This window comes from Neovison vison, chromosome 3, assembly GCF_020171115.1.
Source record: "Neovison vison isolate M4711 chromosome 3, ASM_NN_V1, whole genome shotgun sequence".
NCBI lineage: Eukaryota > Metazoa > Chordata > Mammalia > Carnivora > Mustelidae > Neogale > Neogale vison.
Genome location: NC_058093.1, coordinates 223,331,173 through 223,350,433, shown reverse-complemented (window position 1 = coordinate 223,350,433; position 19,261 = coordinate 223,331,173). Strand labels below are relative to the sequence as shown.

General features: G+C 54.2%; 1 protein-coding gene across 1 annotated transcript; it reads left to right on the top strand.

The window, feature by feature from the left end:
• The first annotated feature begins 457 nt into the window (after positions 1–457).
• On the top strand, positions 458–18,051 carry LOC122903634 (ral guanine nucleotide dissociation stimulator-like). Its single transcript, XM_044244417.1, has 6 exons — positions 458–464; positions 2,206–2,432; positions 14,517–14,732; positions 15,087–15,190; positions 17,578–17,610; positions 17,991–18,051. Exons 1-6 carry the CDS (start codon positions 458–460, stop codon positions 18,049–18,051), a joined length of 648 nt encoding a protein of 215 aa, XP_044100352.1.
• The last annotated feature ends 1,210 nt before the right edge of the window (positions 18,052–19,261 follow it).

Here is a 19,261-nt window from a genome sequence, read left to right as displayed (position 1 = left end):
TGAGAACCAAACAAGACCCTGACTTGTGCCTCCTTTAGTCTGAATAACCTAACAAAAAGGTTTAGGACGAGAAAAGTTGTAGCACTGAGAAAGGGTCTGTGCTATGTGTTGTGTGCTAGCCTACGTGACTTCCCACACGCTTGCTAGACAAATGAGAACAATTCGGTTGGGGTACAAAGTTCGTTGCTGGTCCTCGCTGCCTTAGTACAGTCCATCAATTACTTTCAGGTTTGCTGTATTTGTACTGGCATCAGCCATTTGGTCTCATGAGGAACCTGTGGTTGTTTAACTAGACACAGATGTAATGTCACTATATATATGGCCTTAATGCTTTGAATAAACTTAGCACTGTTGGACATCCTCCTCAGTGCTCCTTTTGACCCCCATCTCTTTGCTTCTCAAGTTCTTTTCTTCATCCTCTTACCCTCACGTTCCTGGTTGATTTGTTGCACCGGCCATGACAGGTGAGGATCTGAGGGTGCCCACAATCTACAGGGATCCAATATATACAACTAGGACAGCCTGGAGGGAGGTGGGCAACGTGGCTGGACAGGGAGTTAAGAAAGAGTCAGGAAGAAGTCATTCCCACACTTGAGGCATGGGTTGGTACTGACCAGAGACAATGGGCAAGAGATGGTGTCCCAAGACTGCTGTAAGACTAGCCAGGTCCAGGCAAAGCACCTAACAGTGTGTAGATGTAACCCATCTGTAAAAGGGGGGCAGGGGGTTGTGGTTGCAGCTGGTTGAGCATCTGACTCTTCGTTTTGGCACAGGTCATGATCTCAGGGTCCTGGGATCAAGTTCCACCTGACTCCACACTCAGTGGGGAGTCTGCTTGAGATTCTTTGAGATTCTTGGTCCCTCTGCCTGGCCCATTCACCTATGCCTGCATGTGTTCTGTGGTGTGCTCTTTATCTCTCTTTCTCTCAAATAAATAAATCTGAAAAAAAAAAAAAAAAAAGGAAGTCAGGAAGGATCAGGAGACCTGCTGTTAAGGTCCCAAAGACTCCACCCTCCTCAACTAGCCTCGGGAAATAAAGTAAGTGGATGCCCAGGAGCCTCCTGGACACAAAACTTTCCAAAGCAAAGCTTTCAATTTCGTACTGGAGAAAAGGGTGCTGTGCAAATTCAAGACAAAAAAGCCGGCCAGGGTGGGGTAGGGGGGGAAGGTGGGTTTGGATGGGGTTGGCCCTGTAGGGCTCTGGCCACGAAATGCCCACTGCCCAAGCCAGGAGCCTGGAGTCTGTGCAGCCAGTCCTTCTGCTTCCTGAGGCTTCCACATCATGGCCTCGCCTTTAAATTTCCTCCTGACAGCTACTTACCCAGGGAGGCCACCTGTGAGCACCACCCCCCCACACCCCAGCTTCTGCCCCTTCATCCAGCTGGAGGGAAGGAGCCCCAAGCCTGCTCTCTCTAGTCTCCTGCACAGAGAGGAGTATGTGGCCCTGGAAAGGAGGGTCCCTGAGGATATCTGAGTCCCTAGCCCGAAGACAGCTGGCTTGAGAATGTGGGGTTTCTGCGCTCTAGGCACAGCAGTTCCTAGAGGAAACAGGGTAGGGAGCTCCAAGGTGGAGGGGAGTCCTGGGAGTCTGGAATCACAGATGCCAGTGGCCCCCAGTGGAAGGGTTTCAGTGACTCCAGAGGTAAGAGGGGCCAGGGGTCAGGCCCGGAGGTGGACAAGGACCTGTGGGGTAGGGGACTGGAGATGGAAATGATCCCAGGGTGGTCGCAGCCCCAAAGTGGAGGGGTGGGAGTGGGGGGAAGGGGTCCATGGGCCAGAAAGGAATGGTATCCTGGGGCTCCTGGGTAAAAGGCACTGGAGGTGAAGGGGGCCCTGTGGGGCCCAGGCTGCGCGGGCAGAGCCAGCTTTTCTCGGACTGGGGAGCCCGGCGAGTCTGAGGGACAAAATTTTCCATCAAGTTCTGGAATAGAAGCCTGTTAAAACAGGGGTCTCTCCGAGGGTCAGATGAGCCCAGTGGTGCTGGGTCCCTTGATGTCAGTAGGGCCCCACGGGTTCCCTGGATACCGAGAAGTGGAGCAAGAGCTGTGGGGCAAGGGCTGTGGGGCGTAGGAGCACCAGGCCGCCAGGAACCTGTCCGCCAGGCCCCCCTCCCGCTCCCGCGGACGAAGCAGGAGGTGGCAGCAGGCAGGAGGGCCCCAGCCGCCCTCTCTCCCTAGAGCCCCTACTCCTCCCCTGCTCCTCAGTACCTGAGTCAGCGGGGCTCCGATGCAATCCCCCGCGCCCTGCGCGGCCAGCCCAGAACCCCTGCCTCCCTGTGAGGCACTACTTGCGCAGCGAGTTCGCTGGGACCACTGAAGGCGGTGGGCGGGGCAGGCAGGTGCGCGCGCGCTGCGGCGAGTGGGGGGGCGGCAAACAGCGGCGGGCGCCTCCGCAGGCCGGCGGGCCCTCGCCCAGCCTCCTGTCCAGTCAGGTGAGGGGGCTGGCTGCGCCCCCGGCCGGCTCCCGCCGCTCTTCTGCCCCGCTGACTCCAGGACCCCAGTCCCTTGCCCAGTCCCCGCCTCCCCGCTGCTGCTTGAGCTCCACGCTCGCCCCGCTGCCGCTCCTGGGCGGCTCGCCCGCCAGCCGCGGCCCCGGTGCGGTGTGGCCGGCCCTTTTCTCTCCCCAGGGCACAGTGGAGCCGCGGGAAGGCCTGAGGGGATCTTCCGTCTGCCCAGCCCTAGTGGACACCCTCCAGGGGCCTCTCTACCTGGTCGGCTCCACCCATGGCCATCTTGGAACCCCCGGAACCCCTTTCAGAGACCAGGGGAAGCCCTCCTTGGGGAATCCAGGCTCCTGGGGCCAAAGCGAGTTGATCTTGTGTACTGCTGTGTTTGTTCCCTGGCCTGGCATGGATTGACAGTCGCTGAATTGATCTATTCTGGGGTCATCAAGGGCAGAGGAAAGAGTTCAGGGCTGGGACCCCCAGGCCTGGGGTCCACACAAGGCTTGGAGCCCTCTTGGCTGTCCCTGGCAGAATGACCAAAGAGGAACCGTCAGAAACATGGATCTGCCTTGAAACGGCAGAGCATTCAGGGACAGGAAGGGGAATGTCTCCTTCGCAGAGTATCTGGAGGCCTGCAGTGGAAGATGGATTTGTCTGAGCCATGATCATTAGTGTTCGGCCAAGGAACCCCTGGCTTGCTTCTCCTGCCTGCATCCTAGGTCTAAAAACTCTCACAGGGTGCCTGGGTGGCTCCCTCAGTACAGCATCTGTCCAGGGTCCTGGGATCCAGCCCTGCATCTGGCTCCCTGCTCAGTGCAGAGCCTGCTTCTCCTTCATCCTCTTCCTCTACTTGTGCTGTCAAATAAAATTTAAAAAAAAGTTAAGGAAAAAAAATGAAAAGAAAACTCTTAGCACCTAACAATTATGATAGCAGGAGGGGCGAGAAATTCTAAAAAAAAAAAAAAAAAAAAGCAATCTCTTAAGAGACTATATTAACACTTCTTACAGTGCTTGGTGCATAATACATAATACATAAGCATGTTAACAAATGCTTACATTTCTGGGTGGTTTTAAGGAAAAATGCTGAGTTTCCTTCAAACCCCAATATACTTTCCCCTGCTTATTTTAAGACAACACCTACAGAAGAGTACATACTTCCTCAGGCCTGAGTTAATTAGCTATGTAATAAGTAGAATTAATAAATCCACCTTTATGGAGTTCCTGGCAACTTTCCCAAGTCCTCTCCAGCCCTAATTCTGAGTCTTAGGGTTTTGAAACCCCACAATGACTAGCGACCATTGTTCTGAATCCAGAAGCAAAACAAAACAAAAGATAAAAACATTATGGCCCGGGCGCCTGGGTGGCTCAGTGGTTTAAGCCTCTGCCTTCAGCTCAGGTCATGATCTCAGGGTCCTGGGATCGAGCCCCACATCGGGCTCTCTGCTCAGTGGGGAGCCTGTTTCCCCCTTTCTCTCTGCCTGCCTCTCTGCCTACTTGTGATCTCTCTCTATCAAATAAATAAATAAAAATCTTAAAAAAAAACATTATGGCCCACAGATTTACATGACACCCTCTGTCTGCCTTTTCCTCACCCTCTCCCCTGTCCTGCCACCCACCCGCAGCTCCCTGCCCCAGCCCAGAGCCCTTCCCCAGGGCCCATCAGTCATTTACACCCTCAGTGAGCCTAAGAATTAAAAATACAAGGAGTGAGATAAGCTATGTGGGCACTTGCACTCCCCTCATCTGTGAGAACCTCAGTGCCTCCCAGCACCCCTCCGTAAAAATGAGACAACTATGTTAGGGAGGCCTGTGCCAATCCCAGCTCTGCTGCTCACTGCTGACTGCCTTGGAAAATCCATCCAGCTTCCCCCATGCAGAATGAACCCCAAGACCCCCAGAATGATTCTCACCCCAGTTTTTCCTTTGAGGGCTGCAAAGCTGTTGCTGGAGAAGACAAGCATGTGCCATCAGCTCCCTCGGCTCAGTTCCAGGCCCAGGACTGGCTGACCAGTCCTTGGTGGTGTGCAGAAGCCTTTCCCCGTCTACCAGGCACATAGTACCTCCACCTCCCAGGCTGTGTGAAGATTGGAGACTGAGTAAGTGGCAGTGATGGCTAGCTGTAAAGAATTGTCTGGTTTTGTCCATTTGGGGTCTGTTTGGGGAGTTCTTGGTACCTCCCCAGTAATATGGTGTAGAGAAAGTGTGTTGGCCAGCCTGCCAATGTGAGGGGAGATGTGGGCCTCCTCTGAGAGCCCACAGAGGGACTTCACGCCTGACCTCTGAGCCTCCCAGGCCTTACTAAGTAGTAGCAGGTGCCTGATATCTGTGGAAACCACTCCTATGCCAGCCCCATGCTGGGCCCTGGACACACCAGAGTGACTGACAGCCCATAATCCCTGCCCTTGCAGATCCCCAGTCTGGAGGGGCAGATAGACCTGTCACCTCACCAATCCAGCCCCATCTCCTTGCAAGGAAAATGATTCAATGACCAGATGCAGACCTCAGGATCTGTGTCATAAGCACAGCATCAGGATTCTTACAGATCCTCCAGCCCATCCCTGGGTGGGAGGGGGATGAACTGAGGTCCAAAGGGCAGGGGGATAGGAGGTGGGCACAGGATGAGGCCAGAGGCCTCTTTGCTCTGAAAAACCCTTTTGTGTCTCTTCTTATGAGATATGGGGATCTAGTCTCCCAAATACACATTTTGTCCCTGGATTCCCCACCCAGCCTCCAAATGGGAGCTCCATAAATATCTGTTGAATGGATGAATGAATGTTGTTCATAGCTGCTCCTGTACTGGAGCCATTCCAGGTGCCCTGTGCCATCCTGGCTGTTTCACGCCATTACCACAGCTGAGCCCCACAACCTGCCGAGATTGCACAGTGACTTGAATTTTGTAGGTAAGGAGACAGGTGCTGGGTGGTGAGGCTCCCTGGTCCAGGGCTCACAGCATGTTTTCCACTGTCTGGAAGCCCACGACCAATTGCCACCCTCCCTCCCATCCTCCTTGTCTCCAGCCTCTGTTTGAGCCACTGGAGCCAGACCATCCCCCTGGAGCAGAGGCAGATTGCACAGTCTCCATTTATTTCCAAAGAGCTTCCCATCAGCCCAAATGTTTTCTGAAATCTACCAGAAACCTCATTCTTTCTGCCTTTAGTCCTTGGAGGGTTACCTCCTTCACCACAGACACAGGAGTGTTTACTTTTTGGAAACAATGCCTGGAATTTGGGGCTTTCTTGTTGCTTCTGGAAATTGAGCAATAATCTAAAAGTAACACATAAAAAAATAAAAACAGAGGCAGGGGGAGTGTGGGAGAGCTGGAGGTCAGGCTTCCCACAACTTCAGCCCAGAGAAGACAGCCAAAGACACAGAGATGGAAGAGTATCAGAACCAGCAGAAAAGCTATCACAAGCCTCTGCACTTGGCTGCAAGAAGTGGCCCTCAGACCCTCACACTAGAGCCATCAACTGACATTTTCCTCCCAGGTTTAGCAGGTGCACTTACTGGTTTCCTACCTGCACTAGGTTAAACTCGATGAATGCAGGGAGGCAGATGTTCTAGTAGCAAAGCACTAGGTTAAACTCAATGAATGCAGGGAGGCAGATGTTCTGGTAGCAACAATATCATCCACAAGAGGAGGTGTGGCTCCAGAAGAGAAGGAAGGAAAAGAAAAAAGTGTGACATGCAGGATCTCTTCGGTCTGTTCATAGAAAGGAGCTATCCTTAGACAGTTACCCCCACATTCAGGCAAAGACTAGTGTAAAAAAGATGTTCACCAGGGTTATTTGCAGTAGTGAAATGGACATCACGTAGATATCTGATCACAGGGGAGATTAAACAGAGAGACTCATACACAGCCAGTAAAAAACGTTTATTGGAGCACAGAAGAAATGCTTAAATCACAAGAGTAATACTGAATTTTAAATAAGTTATAAGCAAAGGAAATGGAATATGCATCATTCACAGGTATGAAGAGGAAGAAACACCGAAATGAGTCTTGGAGCACACTCAGTGGTCTTCTGTCCCTATCTGTTTTGAAACTTAAGAGTTCCCCAGGACAAGTATATGCTCTGTTTTTAAACATGAGCTAGGATGCTCACTGGAGGGTAATGAGAAGACTTCGAGAAGCACACTAAAGCATTGGATGAGGGCTCCACACACGGAGCTCTCCTTACCAAAGCCTTTAAGCAAAGCAAGTCCCATTCCATGCACACGCTCCGAGAGATTAGGGATCCCTGCACAGCCAGGCAGCACAACAGAGCCCTGGGACTGTGGTCTGTGTGGCCTACCCTCTGCCACAGCATCTCTAGCAGCCCTAGTGACCCTGTGACGTTCTATCATTGCCCCATTTCACAGGGAATACTAGAACCCAGGTGGATCTGGCCCAGAATCAAAGCACTCATTCCCAGAGCATCCCAAGTAACTGGCTGGGGAAAAATTGAGTTACAATGAAACCAACAGACCCTCAGAATTAGGGAATGCATGACCTTGTTGGGGCAGGGGGAAAACCAGGGGGATCCTCTGTGACCTCTGGCTTCCTAAATCTTCAGAGGCCAGAGGCCTGGAAGGCTCTAGGTGTGAAGGAAACAGAGTGCCTGGGGGCGGGGCTCCACTGTACACCCCAAAGTAAATTTCCAAATAGCGTTGTTTTTAAAGGCGTCATCCCATTGGCTCTTGATGTCACCCTCAGAAAGGAAGCCTGGCTTAGAAGCTGCGAGTCAGGTCCCACATGGCAGATGCACAAGGAGGGTGCAGAGGATGGAGGGGAGCGGGGGGGCAGCTCCTTCCCACACATGATGATCCTCTGAGGGGCACCCCTCCTGGCCACATGTGAGGCTCTGTCACTGGGCCTGAGGTCTCTACAGGTTCACAGAACTAGCTGAGGTTTTCCTCACAAATGAACCTTGGCCCCTGCCCTGCCCTCTAACTGGAATTCCCAGACTCCCTTCTTGCTCGAATCCCTGGTCCCTCTAGCCAGTCGCTCCCAATATTACTCCAGGGGCTGCTAGACCCACACCATCCCCACCCCATTTATGCTCCCAATTATGATCCTGGGCCACCCTCCCAGATACCCCTTTGCCTTGTAGGGTTTCTGTACAAGGGACCCAAATCCTTGGGTCCCTAGCAGGCAGCCCGGGACCCACACTGGACCCACCATGGATGTGTTCAAGTCCTTCATCCTGGCACCTATTGCAGAGGAGACTGAGGCTCTGACAGAGGGACCTTCCAGCAAAAGGTCCCACAGCAGCTAAGCACAGAGGCATGATTTGAACTCAGGCCCTCCAGGTCCAGAGCCCTGTTCCGGGCCACTGTACGGTATGGTGGATTCACCTCCTGTCCCTTGTGGTGGGGTTGCAGGGGGATGAAGGCCCTGCACACAAGATTCACCACCCCCTCAAGCCTTAGTTTGTTCATCTGTAAAATGGAGATGCGGTCACACTATGGAGTATTATGCCTCCATCAGAAAGGATGAATACCCAACTTTTGTAGCAACATGGATGGGACTGGAGGAGATTATGCTGAGTGAAATAAGTCAAGCAGAGAGAGTCAATTATCATGGTTTCACTTATTTGTGGAGCATAACAAATAGCATGGAGGACAAGGGGCGTTAGAGAGGAGTAGGGAATTTGGGTAAATTGGAAGGGGAGGTGAACCATGAGAGACTATGGACTCTGAAAAACAATCTGAGGGGTTTGAAGTGGCGGGGGGGGTGGGAGGTTGGGGTACCAGGTGGTGGGTATTATAGAGGGCACGGCTTGCATGGAGCACTGGGTGTGGTGAAAAAATAATGAATAATGTTTTTCTGAAAATAAATAAATTGAAAAAAAAATGGAGATGCCAGTGGATCGAGTTCCACATCCTTGGGCTCATGGGAGGACTTGGGGTGATGCAGTCCCTGGAGAGAGGGGGAATGGAGTGGGATCTGGGAAGAGCAGGTGGGGGTGTGCATGTAGGAGGGGTTATCCACAGCATCATTCAGAGGGCACATGGACCCCAGAATATGGAGGAAGCAGAGGTCACCCAGCCTGCCTCAGCTCTCTGACAGGACCCCAAGTGGATGTCTGAGCCAAAAACATAGAAGAAGCACAAGCAACGTCCTTCAGCCCCTCCTGGGTTTCCACAGGCAGACCATGTAGAGTGAGGAAAGATGCCCAAGACACCTGAGTGATGGTGGGGGTGGTGTATTGACACTCTTGGTGGGAGGCCCCAGATCTGAGGGGGTTGGGAAGGCCCCCTGTCTCCCCCCACATCTACCTGGCCCCAGGGAGTGAAGCTCAGCAAGGTGCAGCTGATTCTAGAATCCCTATGCAACCTTGGGGACCATCGCTGGTGTTGGACATAGACGGTGCCCCTGTTCACCCCCCCTCCTCGCCGCTCCCAGCTACCTCCAGGATGAACATTTCCCAAGAGACATTCAAGGGCCCTCACAAACTCAACCCTCTCATCCCCCTATTACCATCTCTTCCCAAATGAGGGTGCCCACCCCAGCAATACCCACCTGGATGCTGCCGTTCAGACTCTGACAAACTAACCAGATTCTGGGGTGGTCTGACCAGGTGGCTTGGGTGGCCACTACAGAGGGAATAAGCACCAACCCACTACGCTATTCATGTAGTCCCACTGTTCCTGCTCAGCCTGGTGGTTGGCCTCTCTTTGCGGGTTGTACAGAGGAGGAGACTGAAGCTTGAGAGGATGAGTGGCTTGCAGAAGGCCACATGGCAGAAACCATGACTACCGAAGCCAGGCAGTCTGGCCCCCACCCTTGGCTCCTCCAGCTGCCCCAACAGCTGCGCTCCATAGGCCTGGGAGGTGGAGGCTCCCCACTGCACACTCCATCCTGTCTTCCAGGCCTCAGGAGGCTGTGCCTGGACAGTGGCTTGCCCCAGCTTTCTAGGATCTGTAGCCAGGCTGGAAAGCCAGACACTGCTCTGGAGAACACCACACTGTTGCCAGCAGCCATCTGCAGTGATGGGTGGAGATGGAGGCTCGGAGGTCTCTCCGGGATGAAATGCTTATTCGTTCCGCAGGAAGGGCCATGCCCCTCAAGTGTGTGGAATGGATGGTTGGTGGTCATGCCTCCCTCCTCCCCTTGCCCTGCCCCAAGATGCCACGTGACCTTGGCAAGGCCGCCAGCTGGTCAGGGCGGAGCGGTGCCTCACCTATTGCACTCTGGCCCCCCAGCCTACAGTTTTCCCATGGCACCCCGAGTTGGGTGGGTCTGAGGGGCTGCCAGGCAGGGAAATTCTGGGGTTTAGACAAGTAAGAGCCTTTGGATGAAGAGGGCTGCCTGGACTTGGAGGCATCCACACACCTTCCTTCAGACCCCTGGATAATGCATGGCATAGGCAGAGATGGAAGAGAACATCGTGAGAGGTTTCTGATCAGAGGACCAGGGCTGTGGGAGGTTTACTGTATACAGAAAAATAAAACTTATTGACAGCATCAGGGTTCAGGCCTAGCACATAGTAGGATCTGGATACTATCTGTTGAATGAATGAATGTGTCCTCCAGCCTTACTTATGACCACTTATCTTCCTAATTATCAGCTTTGTGCCAACAGGAAGACACCCAAGCCCCCAAAAGACCTCAATGTGAATCAACATTTCCACTGTGAGGACTCAGTGAGGTCAAGGCACAGCAGATGGGTAGGCAGTGAGGCTCTTCTGCTCACCAGCCTTGTCCAGATGAAGCCTGGGGGAATCGTGAGTGAGTTGGTGACCCAGGTTCAGCATGAGGAAGTCACCCAGAGGTCCAGGTCTCTAACTTCCTTCCCTGCCCAGGAAGGGCAAGTGCAGGTGGGGGGTGGGGGAGGTGAGGAGGGAGGAGCCCAAGACAACCCAACTCCATGGAAAGAGGCTCGCAATGCATCCTGGCTGGGCCCTTATATCGTGGGGGAGCTGCCAGCCAAATGCAGGCTCCCAAGGGTGGGGCCAGGTGCAGGTGTTGGGGAGGGACCAGAGGCAGGAGTGCGGTGCAGGGTGAAGCTAAGGGCCAGGTCTGACCCTGTTCAGATCTGCCATCTGGGTGTCATATATATCTCTGAGCAATTCCCAGTCTGTGGTCACTGGGCCACAGTGAGGCCTGAAGCCTGAGAGTTTAGGCATGACAGGCGGCCTAGCAGAAGAGCCACTGGCTGGGCTGTCCGTTACCACTGCCTTGCAGCTTGTGGTCTGTGGGAGGATGCCATGGGCATGTTTGACATTTGTGACCAAAAGGAACTGGGGCCCCAGACCAGTGAGAGGAGCTAGAGTCAAGCCCAGTGGGGGGCCAGGACTTACTCAAGGCCATCAATGAGCCCTGGGAGCCTGGAACTCACACTGGAGTTCCTTGAAGGCTCCATCCTCCTCAGCAAAAGGAGAAAATGCTATGAAGCCATCCCCAGGTTGGGGGAGGTCTGTCACGGCATGCCAGACCCACAGTTAAGGAGAGTTCCTGTGAGACCTCTTCCCTCTGCCCTGGGGTCTGTAGAAGGGAGTAGAAGCCACAGGGGTGGCAAGGTGGGGCCCAGACCAAGGAGTGTGGAAGGAGAGATGATAAGGGGAAGGCCAGAACTCAGGCTAGACACAACTGGCTGCACTGTGTCCTGCCAAGGAAGGTGGTTTTCCCCTGAATCTTTCTCCCCCTGAAATCAACAGGCCAAGCCTCATCAGCATAGGTGAAAGCCCATGCAGCCCATGCTTTGGACAGTTCTCAGGACGAGGGCTGATGATCTTGAGCAGACTTGGAGATTCTCAGCCTCTCTTTTCTCTTCTCGACAGTACGGATCTTTCCTCATGACTCCAAGGCACATGTCTCTTCACACAGGTTATGAAGAGACAGATATGCTATCGTTGTCCAGCTAACAGAACATGTTGAAGTCACCAGTACATTTAAACCTAGATGGTCCTTTGGAAACCTACAATCGGTTGGTTTTAGGTTTTCAGCCTAGAACCTTTTATCTGGGTGGGCACTCAAGTCCCTCGTCATCTTGCACAAGTTCCCAAAGGGATGGGAGGATGCAATCTGAGCTCCAGACCCTGCTCTTCCTGGTGGTTCATGGCATTGAAGCTGACTATATAGCCCCCAAAACCCACCCCCTTGTCTGCCTGGTGGAAAAGAAATAATTCTGGTCCCTAGATGAGGCCTGCACAATGCTGGCGCTCAGAGAAGGAACAGTGCAAAATTGCGTACATTCCCTGCTCCTATCCTTCCCGGATAGAAGCTTCTCAAACATCCCAACAATGTGATCCATCTACCAGATGGTCACATAGGCCGAGCAGGTCCACGATCAGCAGTTCAATAGGTGAGTGCTCACTCCATACACAGCACAAGGGGGAGCTTTCTGTCTACTAGTTGTATGTCTTAGGAATGTTAAAGCACCTCTCTGAACCTCTCTTTCCTCTACTGAAAAGTGGGGGTGCTAAGAAGATGAACCTCATAGGGTGACTGTGGGAAGTCATGGGAGAAAACATGGCATGTGCTTCTCTAGGGCCCGGCTCTGTAGAAAGGGCTTCTGGACATGCTGGGCATTTTCCCTCTGAACAATTCTCTCTCCAGCGAAGATGCATTCAGGCTCAACCCTCACAAATCTGTGGCCCTTCTGGGTATGAAAAGGAAATGGAAAGCTGGCAGGTTTTCTATTTGCAAAGGACTTCTGGGATTCCATCTAGTTTGTCCTGGTTGTGGTCCTTTAAGTGTCCAGTTCAGGGGAGACTGGGAGCAGGCAGAGCAGCCCAAGGGCCACTCAGGATTTGCAAAGTCTTCTTTGGGTGATTGCATTCAATCATGGGTCTTAAACACCTAGGAATACAGGCACTCTCTAGTCACCAAGAGCAGTGTATGGGTAAAGGAGACACAATGTCTGGGTCTAAATTATGTCCGAGGGTCAGATAGGCACCTTCCACATCCAAAGAATGCAGGTCTAGAGTTCATCAGATAGGTCATCTCTGCAGCCTACTCATGTGATAAATGGATCCACCTCTATTGGAACCATGAGGATGCACTGTAAGATCAGGAAGAACACAATAGGTCTTTGGATCCTGAAGGAGGGCCTGCTGCCTCCACAGAGCAGTGTGGGATATGACAAGGGTTGTTGCTGGGGAGGAACGTTCAGAACCATGGATCTCCCAGAACTCTTGATTTCCATGGGAGAGCTTAATGGGGTGGCTTCCTGTGAAGAAACCAATGAATCCAAGAGAGCTTAGGATGGGCTGCCAAGCTCCCTGGGAAGCAGAGCCCACTGTGGGCTGAAATGGTGCCTTAAACACCCATCCCTTGGGTGGCTCATTCTTGTTCTACCTGTCCCTTTAGATGTCCGCCTCCGATGACCACAGCAAGTGGGGCCAAGGAGAAACGGTGTGGGGACCAGACCACTTACCAATTGGCCTCCAATATATGCCTGATACTAGTCTGCATAAAGGATGCATGACTGAGGGGGAAAAAGATCTGCCTATGGGGGGTCATTCATCCATCCTGGTCAGCTGTCAGCAAGGACAGCTCCAGAGGGATTGGAAGAGGGCTGGGGTCATTCTGTGGGGCTCATACAGAAAGAACAGTTTTGTGGGTGTAGTGTGGGGAAGGAAAAGCCAGGTCTCTGACTCTGCTCCACATATGACTCTCCCTAGCACTCTGTGTCCCATTATAAGAACCTGGACTAAGAAGACACTGCAGGGTATTGGGCAGTCCAGGCACTGCCCATGTCCAGGTCAAGGGGCCTATGTGTACCTCAAGTGGCATGACTGGGACCTGAACACCCATGCCCCCATTCTGTTGAGGCAGCATTAAATTCTGTAGCTCAAGGAGGCTGAGGTGGAGGGTAAGGGGCATTGCAAACAGAGAAGGCCATATGGGATGGGGCTCATGCACTGGGTATTCCTTGAGAGGCCATGGGATCTGTCCTGTTTAGGGAAAGGAACATGGAATGTCAGTGATATCGCTGAAAATTTCCCTTTCTCCTGCCTCAGTGTCAGCTCTGTGACTCATTCAAGGAGCTGAGCCAGCCAAAGGGCATCCCATTAACCAAGAGGAATTCCTGGCTCTGCATCTGCCCTAACATTCAGGGTCATTACCAGCCTCCCATTCCTCAGCTGTTCCAGAATTGGGCAGGGGCTCCCATGTCCTGTATATGATGGGTCCTAACCCCAGCAGCAAGGCAATCAGTTTTCATGGAAATTTTCACTCCAGCTATCCCAGTTGCCACTGAGCCCATGAAAATACCAGAGGTTTCTAGCCGAAACAAGAATGAGCAGAAAGAGAAGAAGCCTGAAATCCAGGAATTCCACCCCAAAATGGTGGGAGAAAAACTGAGATACACGTATACAGTGAGCATCTGGGCCTTCAGGGTCGAAGGGCAGGTCAAACATTTCTAGTGCTCTCAGCAGAACTGTGCCTCCCTTTCCCAGATGTGTACTCCTAGGATATAGGGCCAGATCTCAGCTGCAGCCCCAACCGACCGTGGAAACACATCATGGTTTACAGACCTGAGCTTTCACTGTCCAGCTGCGGACTGTGGAGACAGACACTGAGAAGGACTGAGGCAGAGGTACCACGTAGACGCAATGAGTCAGAAGCGAGAGACCATAAATGGGAAGGCTCTGGTCCCTCGGGGGAAGGAGGCCAGCTCCCTGTGTGCAGTCCCGTCCATGGGTAGCCCAGCCATCCGCCTGGGAGCCTGAGCACCGTCCACCTGGCTTAGGCATCTGATGTGTCCTGAAGGACAGGTTAGACACGGAAAGCCATGCTTTCAGCTACCAGGTGACAATGGGCACCTGAAAGGAGACAGGGACCGCAGGGATGAGCATTTGGAGGAGGAGATGCCCCCTTGGGAGCACCACCTGGAGCGGCCCCCTGGACATGGAATGATCAGGGTGCACATGTCTTCCTCCCTTCCCTTGCCTCTCTTGGCTCCTGCGGCATCCCGCACTGGCTTCCCTCGGAGAAGAAGAGGGGCATGAAATCCAGTCTCTCTAAACAGGCTCCGGCCATATTCGCAGCCTCCTGAGCTCCAGCTCTGACCTGGGACCCCTCCCGAGGACATGAGTCTTGCATGGGCCAACATGTGTGGGGCTCAACAAACCTCCCCCTGTCCCCTAGGAGCTGTTCAAGAAGGTGGTGCCCCATCAGTGCCTGGGCTCCGTCTGGTCCCGGAGGAACAGGCCTGGCAATGAGCACCTGGCACCCACAGTCCGGGCCACTATCGCCCAGTTCAATGCTGTGGCCAGCTGCATCGTCACCACGTGCCTTGGCGACCCAAGCATGACAGCCCGGGACAGGGCCGTGGTGGTTGGCCACTGGATCCGGGTGGCCAAGGTATGCTGTGGGAGGCCCAGCTCCCTGAGGCTCGGGAACTGCTCTCCTGTCTTGCTCCCTTCTCAGGGCTGAAGGCCCTGCTCTAAGACCTGCAGTCCCTAGGCCCTTCCTCCCGGGGGCATGGCCCAACGTTGGGACGCTCAGTTCCTACGTGACTCCTCCTTTGCAGTGAGGGAAAATCCTCCCTCTCGCCAGCAGTGTTCCTCTTTAGGGCTGCCCTGTGCCCTTCTGCAGCTCCCTGGACATCAGCTTCATCCGTGGGGGAGCCCTAAACCGAGGGGGGGGGCACTAAAGCTCTCGAGCATCTAGGGCTCCTGCCCTCCCACTGACATCTCCTTCTCTTCCCTCCCCAAGGCCTGTCAGAACCTAGGGAACTACTCCTCCCTGCGTGCGATCCTGGCGGCTCTGCAGAGTGCCTCCATTCACCGCCTGCAGAGGACATGGGACAACGTTTCCAGGTGAGGAGGCTTCTCTGCAGGGAGGGACCAGGGTGGAGGCGGGATCTCCCACAGGCCTGTCCTTTGCCCCCCTCAGTCAGCTTGGAACTCCTGGGAGGCAGCAAACCCTGACCAAAGGACCTGGGCCCGGGGTTGCTCCTCTCAGCCTTCCTGGGGAACAGGCCACCATGCCTCCTGCTAGAGAAATCCAATGTCCTCCATGCCCCACAACGGCCTAAGCTGAATTCCGTATTTCCACGTGGTGACTTGGCAGCCACTGAAGTCTCTGCCCATGGTTCAGCCAGAACCCCACCCAAACCGAGCTGTTCAACTAAGGTGGGAAGGGACGCCCAGGAGGACGCCCAGGAGAACTCCCTCCCATGTCCTACGAAGACCCCAGTGCTCAGAGCAGCCCAGAGCAAACCGTCAGCCAGCCCCGTGGACATGTGGGGGCTCTCCAAGAAAAGGGACTCGCACTCTACCCTGCCACGTTAGACCTCCCCTGAGCCTAACTTCTTTCCCTCTCTTCAGGAAGAGCTTCCGAACATTCCAAAAGCTCTGCGCAGAAGGCAACCCCCAGGGCAGGGAACTACTCATCAAGGTAGCCCGGGAGGTGCAGGGCTCGAAGGACAGGAGAGGGGTGTGAGGAGGCATGATCATGTGTGGATCAAGTAGGGAATGGCCTGAAGCATTCCTCGGGGAGCAGAAGCCTTTGGCATGAATGTGCTGACAGCCTGGGCTGAAGATTCCCCCTGGGGCTGCGACAAGCGGGTGCTGCCCATCCAGACTCCCTAGGCTAGATTTCAGGTCTCTCGGTGTCCATCGAGATGGTCCACGTGGGGGCCCACGAGAACGCAGACAGCCCAGAGGAGAGGCCCCTGCTCACAGATGGGATGGGGATGGGTTGTGGGCCACAAAAATGATGATCTTAAGAGGATCCTGAGTGCTCAGGAGACCACAGGAGGTAGGTGGAGTTCCCCCTTCTGCCCATGGGAAAACAGGCTCAGGGAGGCCAGGCTCCAAGCTCCAGGTCCCCCATGGACTGAATGGGGGAGCTGAGATTGTTCTAGAAGGACTCGTGGCATGCTTCAGGAGAATGGAGCATCAGTAACAGCAGACGTAGGTCGGACGTCTAGGTTCTGAAGTCAAAGACGGTGGGCACAAGGGGACTGAGGCTATTCTGCTCTCAAGGATCTTGTCCTTGGCCCTCTAGAAGCGGCCCTCAAATAAACTTGCCAGCCTGGTGAGGCAGCTGCAGAGAGTGCGGAAGGGGCTGCCGAAGAAGGTGAGAGTGCCTGAGGGACAGGGCCTCCAAGGCCAGGGGAGAGGGGCTCCTCCCTGAGGGCTAGAAGCATCTAGGTCAGGACAGTTGGGACCTGCGACTCCAGCTCCACCTCCTGCCGTCACAGTTGCTCAATGTCTTCTTTGCCGGTGACCAGGAGGAAGTAGTCTAGCAGGCTGGGTAGAGAATGGATTTGGGGCTGCGGAGGGGCCCAGGGCTCCATAGGGGGCGATTTTTTGAATTTTGAAAAGCAGGCCCTGGAGGGGATTCGGAGGAGTCTGATGTTCTGGGAGGGTGAGGGGAAAGCCAATCGAGGGAAAGCAACTAAGGGTCCTAGGCTCTTTTCCATGTGGGAAAGTGGGGTGGGCCAGGACGCTGAAGTCTTTTTGGGGAGGGCCCCTGTGGGCACCAGAGAGCAGGGACTCATCCCAAACCTACCCCTCATGACACAGGGTGTCGTCCCATACCTTGGCACTTTCCTCACTAACCTGGAGGTGATGGATACAGCAATGGAGGACTACCTGGAGGTGGGTGAGCTGAGGATGCTGGAGGAGGGACCAGAGTCCTGAGGACAGGGAGCAGAGAGTCCCCGGACTGAGCTCTGAGTCCTTCGGAGACCTCCCTTCCCCACAGCCTCACAGCCGCCCCTGGGAACTGGGGTCTCCTGCCCATCTCGGTGCTGAGGGAAGGGAGTCTGCACCCAGACAGGTGGCCCAAGACTGGGGAAGCACCAGGGCATCCTGAAGGTGAAGCTGCATGCGCTCTGTGTGCATGGGCCGCGGCCTCTCCCTCAGAGCTTGCCTGTCGGGGACAGTGAAGTCAGGACCCTGCACATCAGCCACACTTCAGGAACCCAGCAGACCCTGCCTGCCTGAGGCATCTGCCGCTCCCTTCAATCACCACAGAGTGTTGTGCTGCAGGGTGCTGACCGGGAGCCCTTTCACCAGCCCCCATTCTTCCTTCCTCTGGACCCCAGGGCTTGCCCTAACCCCAGTCTCATTGTGTGTGTGGCTTGGCGGCCCCCTCCTGGGTCCTGGCCTACGCGCAGCCTCGGAAGGGGTGGGTGTAAGGTGCTAGGACTGACCGGGGGCCTCTTTCTGAAGGACAATGGTTGTCTGCTTTCCAGGGCAATGAGATCAACCACCGCAAAAAGAATAAGGTGAGCATACGTAGCCCTGGCTGTAGGGAAGGGAGGGAGCCCCTATCAGAGACGCCCCTGGGAAGAACATTCCTTGGCTCCATCCACTCCCCTCCGTCTCCCATTTCCTGGGACAGGTTGCTAAGAATGAAGTGCAAGACCCATCAAGTCAGACAGTAGGGATCCAGAAGGGCATCAAGGAGAACTTCCCTTGATGGAGGAGGGGCTAATTCTACCAGCCTCTGAGAACAGTTTGGGACCAGATGAAGTTGCATGCGGGAGGGTGGTCATGTGTGCCAAGACCCAGGACCCGTCCCCTGTCCCGCTGCTCGGCCCTCACCTGGCCCTGTAGCTTCCCCACCCAGGCTCGGGGTGCATCCTGTGCCTCTCTCCCGGCCCAGGAATACCGAGTCCTCACGGACATCATGCTGCTCCAGGCGGCGGCAGAGAATTACTGCCTAGAGCCCCAGCATGCATTCACGGCCTGGTTCTGGGCTGTGGAGCGGCTCAGCGAGGAGAACAGGTGAGGCCCATTCAGGAGCTGGGTGAGGCGTCGTCGGGGTAGACTCCTTCTGCTGGCCCCGCCTGGGATCCTTCTTCTAGGGCTCCCTGGGTGGCCAGACACCAGCTGTGGGAAAACCCTGGGAGGGACTCCTCAATGCCAGCTGCTGCTCAACTCACAGGTGTCCCTCTGTCCTTAGCTACAAGCTGTCATGCCAGCTGGAGCCGCGGTCCTAATTGGCCAGCAGAACATAAGCACCAGGACAACTGGCTACAGCCACCATCACACCTGAACCCGTGCACACTGGCCGAGCCAAGGATTGCCCCTCGGCCCCTGTTCTACGTGTGGTGCACAAGCCCCATACGCTGCTCAACACCCCTTCCTCTCCCCTACAGAATTATTTGTTCAGGAGGGGGCAATATTTAATATAATTAAAGGGTTGTTATTTAACAGCAACAACGACAACAACAACAAAAAGGAATGAGAACCCTTGGGATTAAAGTTTTCTTACCAAAATAATAATAGTAATAGTAATAGTAATAGTAATAATAAAGGTTTTTATTTTCTCCTCTTGCTGCCCACGTGTGTGTTTGGTTCTTTTATTTCCTACGGTAATGTACAACGTGTACAGACTCTCTTATGCATTCCTGAACCCAGAAATCTTACAGAGTCAGCAGCTATTCAATGGGGCAGGAAGGAGAGGAGCCAGCCCTCCTCACTACCTACTGGTGGCACCTCCGAATCCCGTTTCCTCAGAGGACAGGTTCATTTCTGTGTCAGGCATCTGGGCAAACAGAAGAGACAGCCCTCAGGACCCCTGAGATGGAGATGTTGCAGGTCCTTCCCCAGGAAGGCAACAAACCCTGACCAGGAGAGTCCTTGAGAGTTCCTTCCCCTCCCCAGAACTATGTGCTGCCCAGGAGAGGGGCTGCTTCTCTCCCCTCTAAAGCAAGGAAGACGATGTCTTGCTTCCTTTGGGATATGGAATGTGCGCGTGTATTTGTGTTGGTTTGGACCCAGTATTGGGGACTGACGGTTGTCGAGTTCAGTCTCTGGAATTGCATCAGCACGAAGTAGGGAATACACATGCAAAGAGCTCCAACCCTGCCTGTGGAAGCTCCAAAACCTGAGGAAGATATTTTGTCAATGGAAGAAGGGCAGGCAGGACAT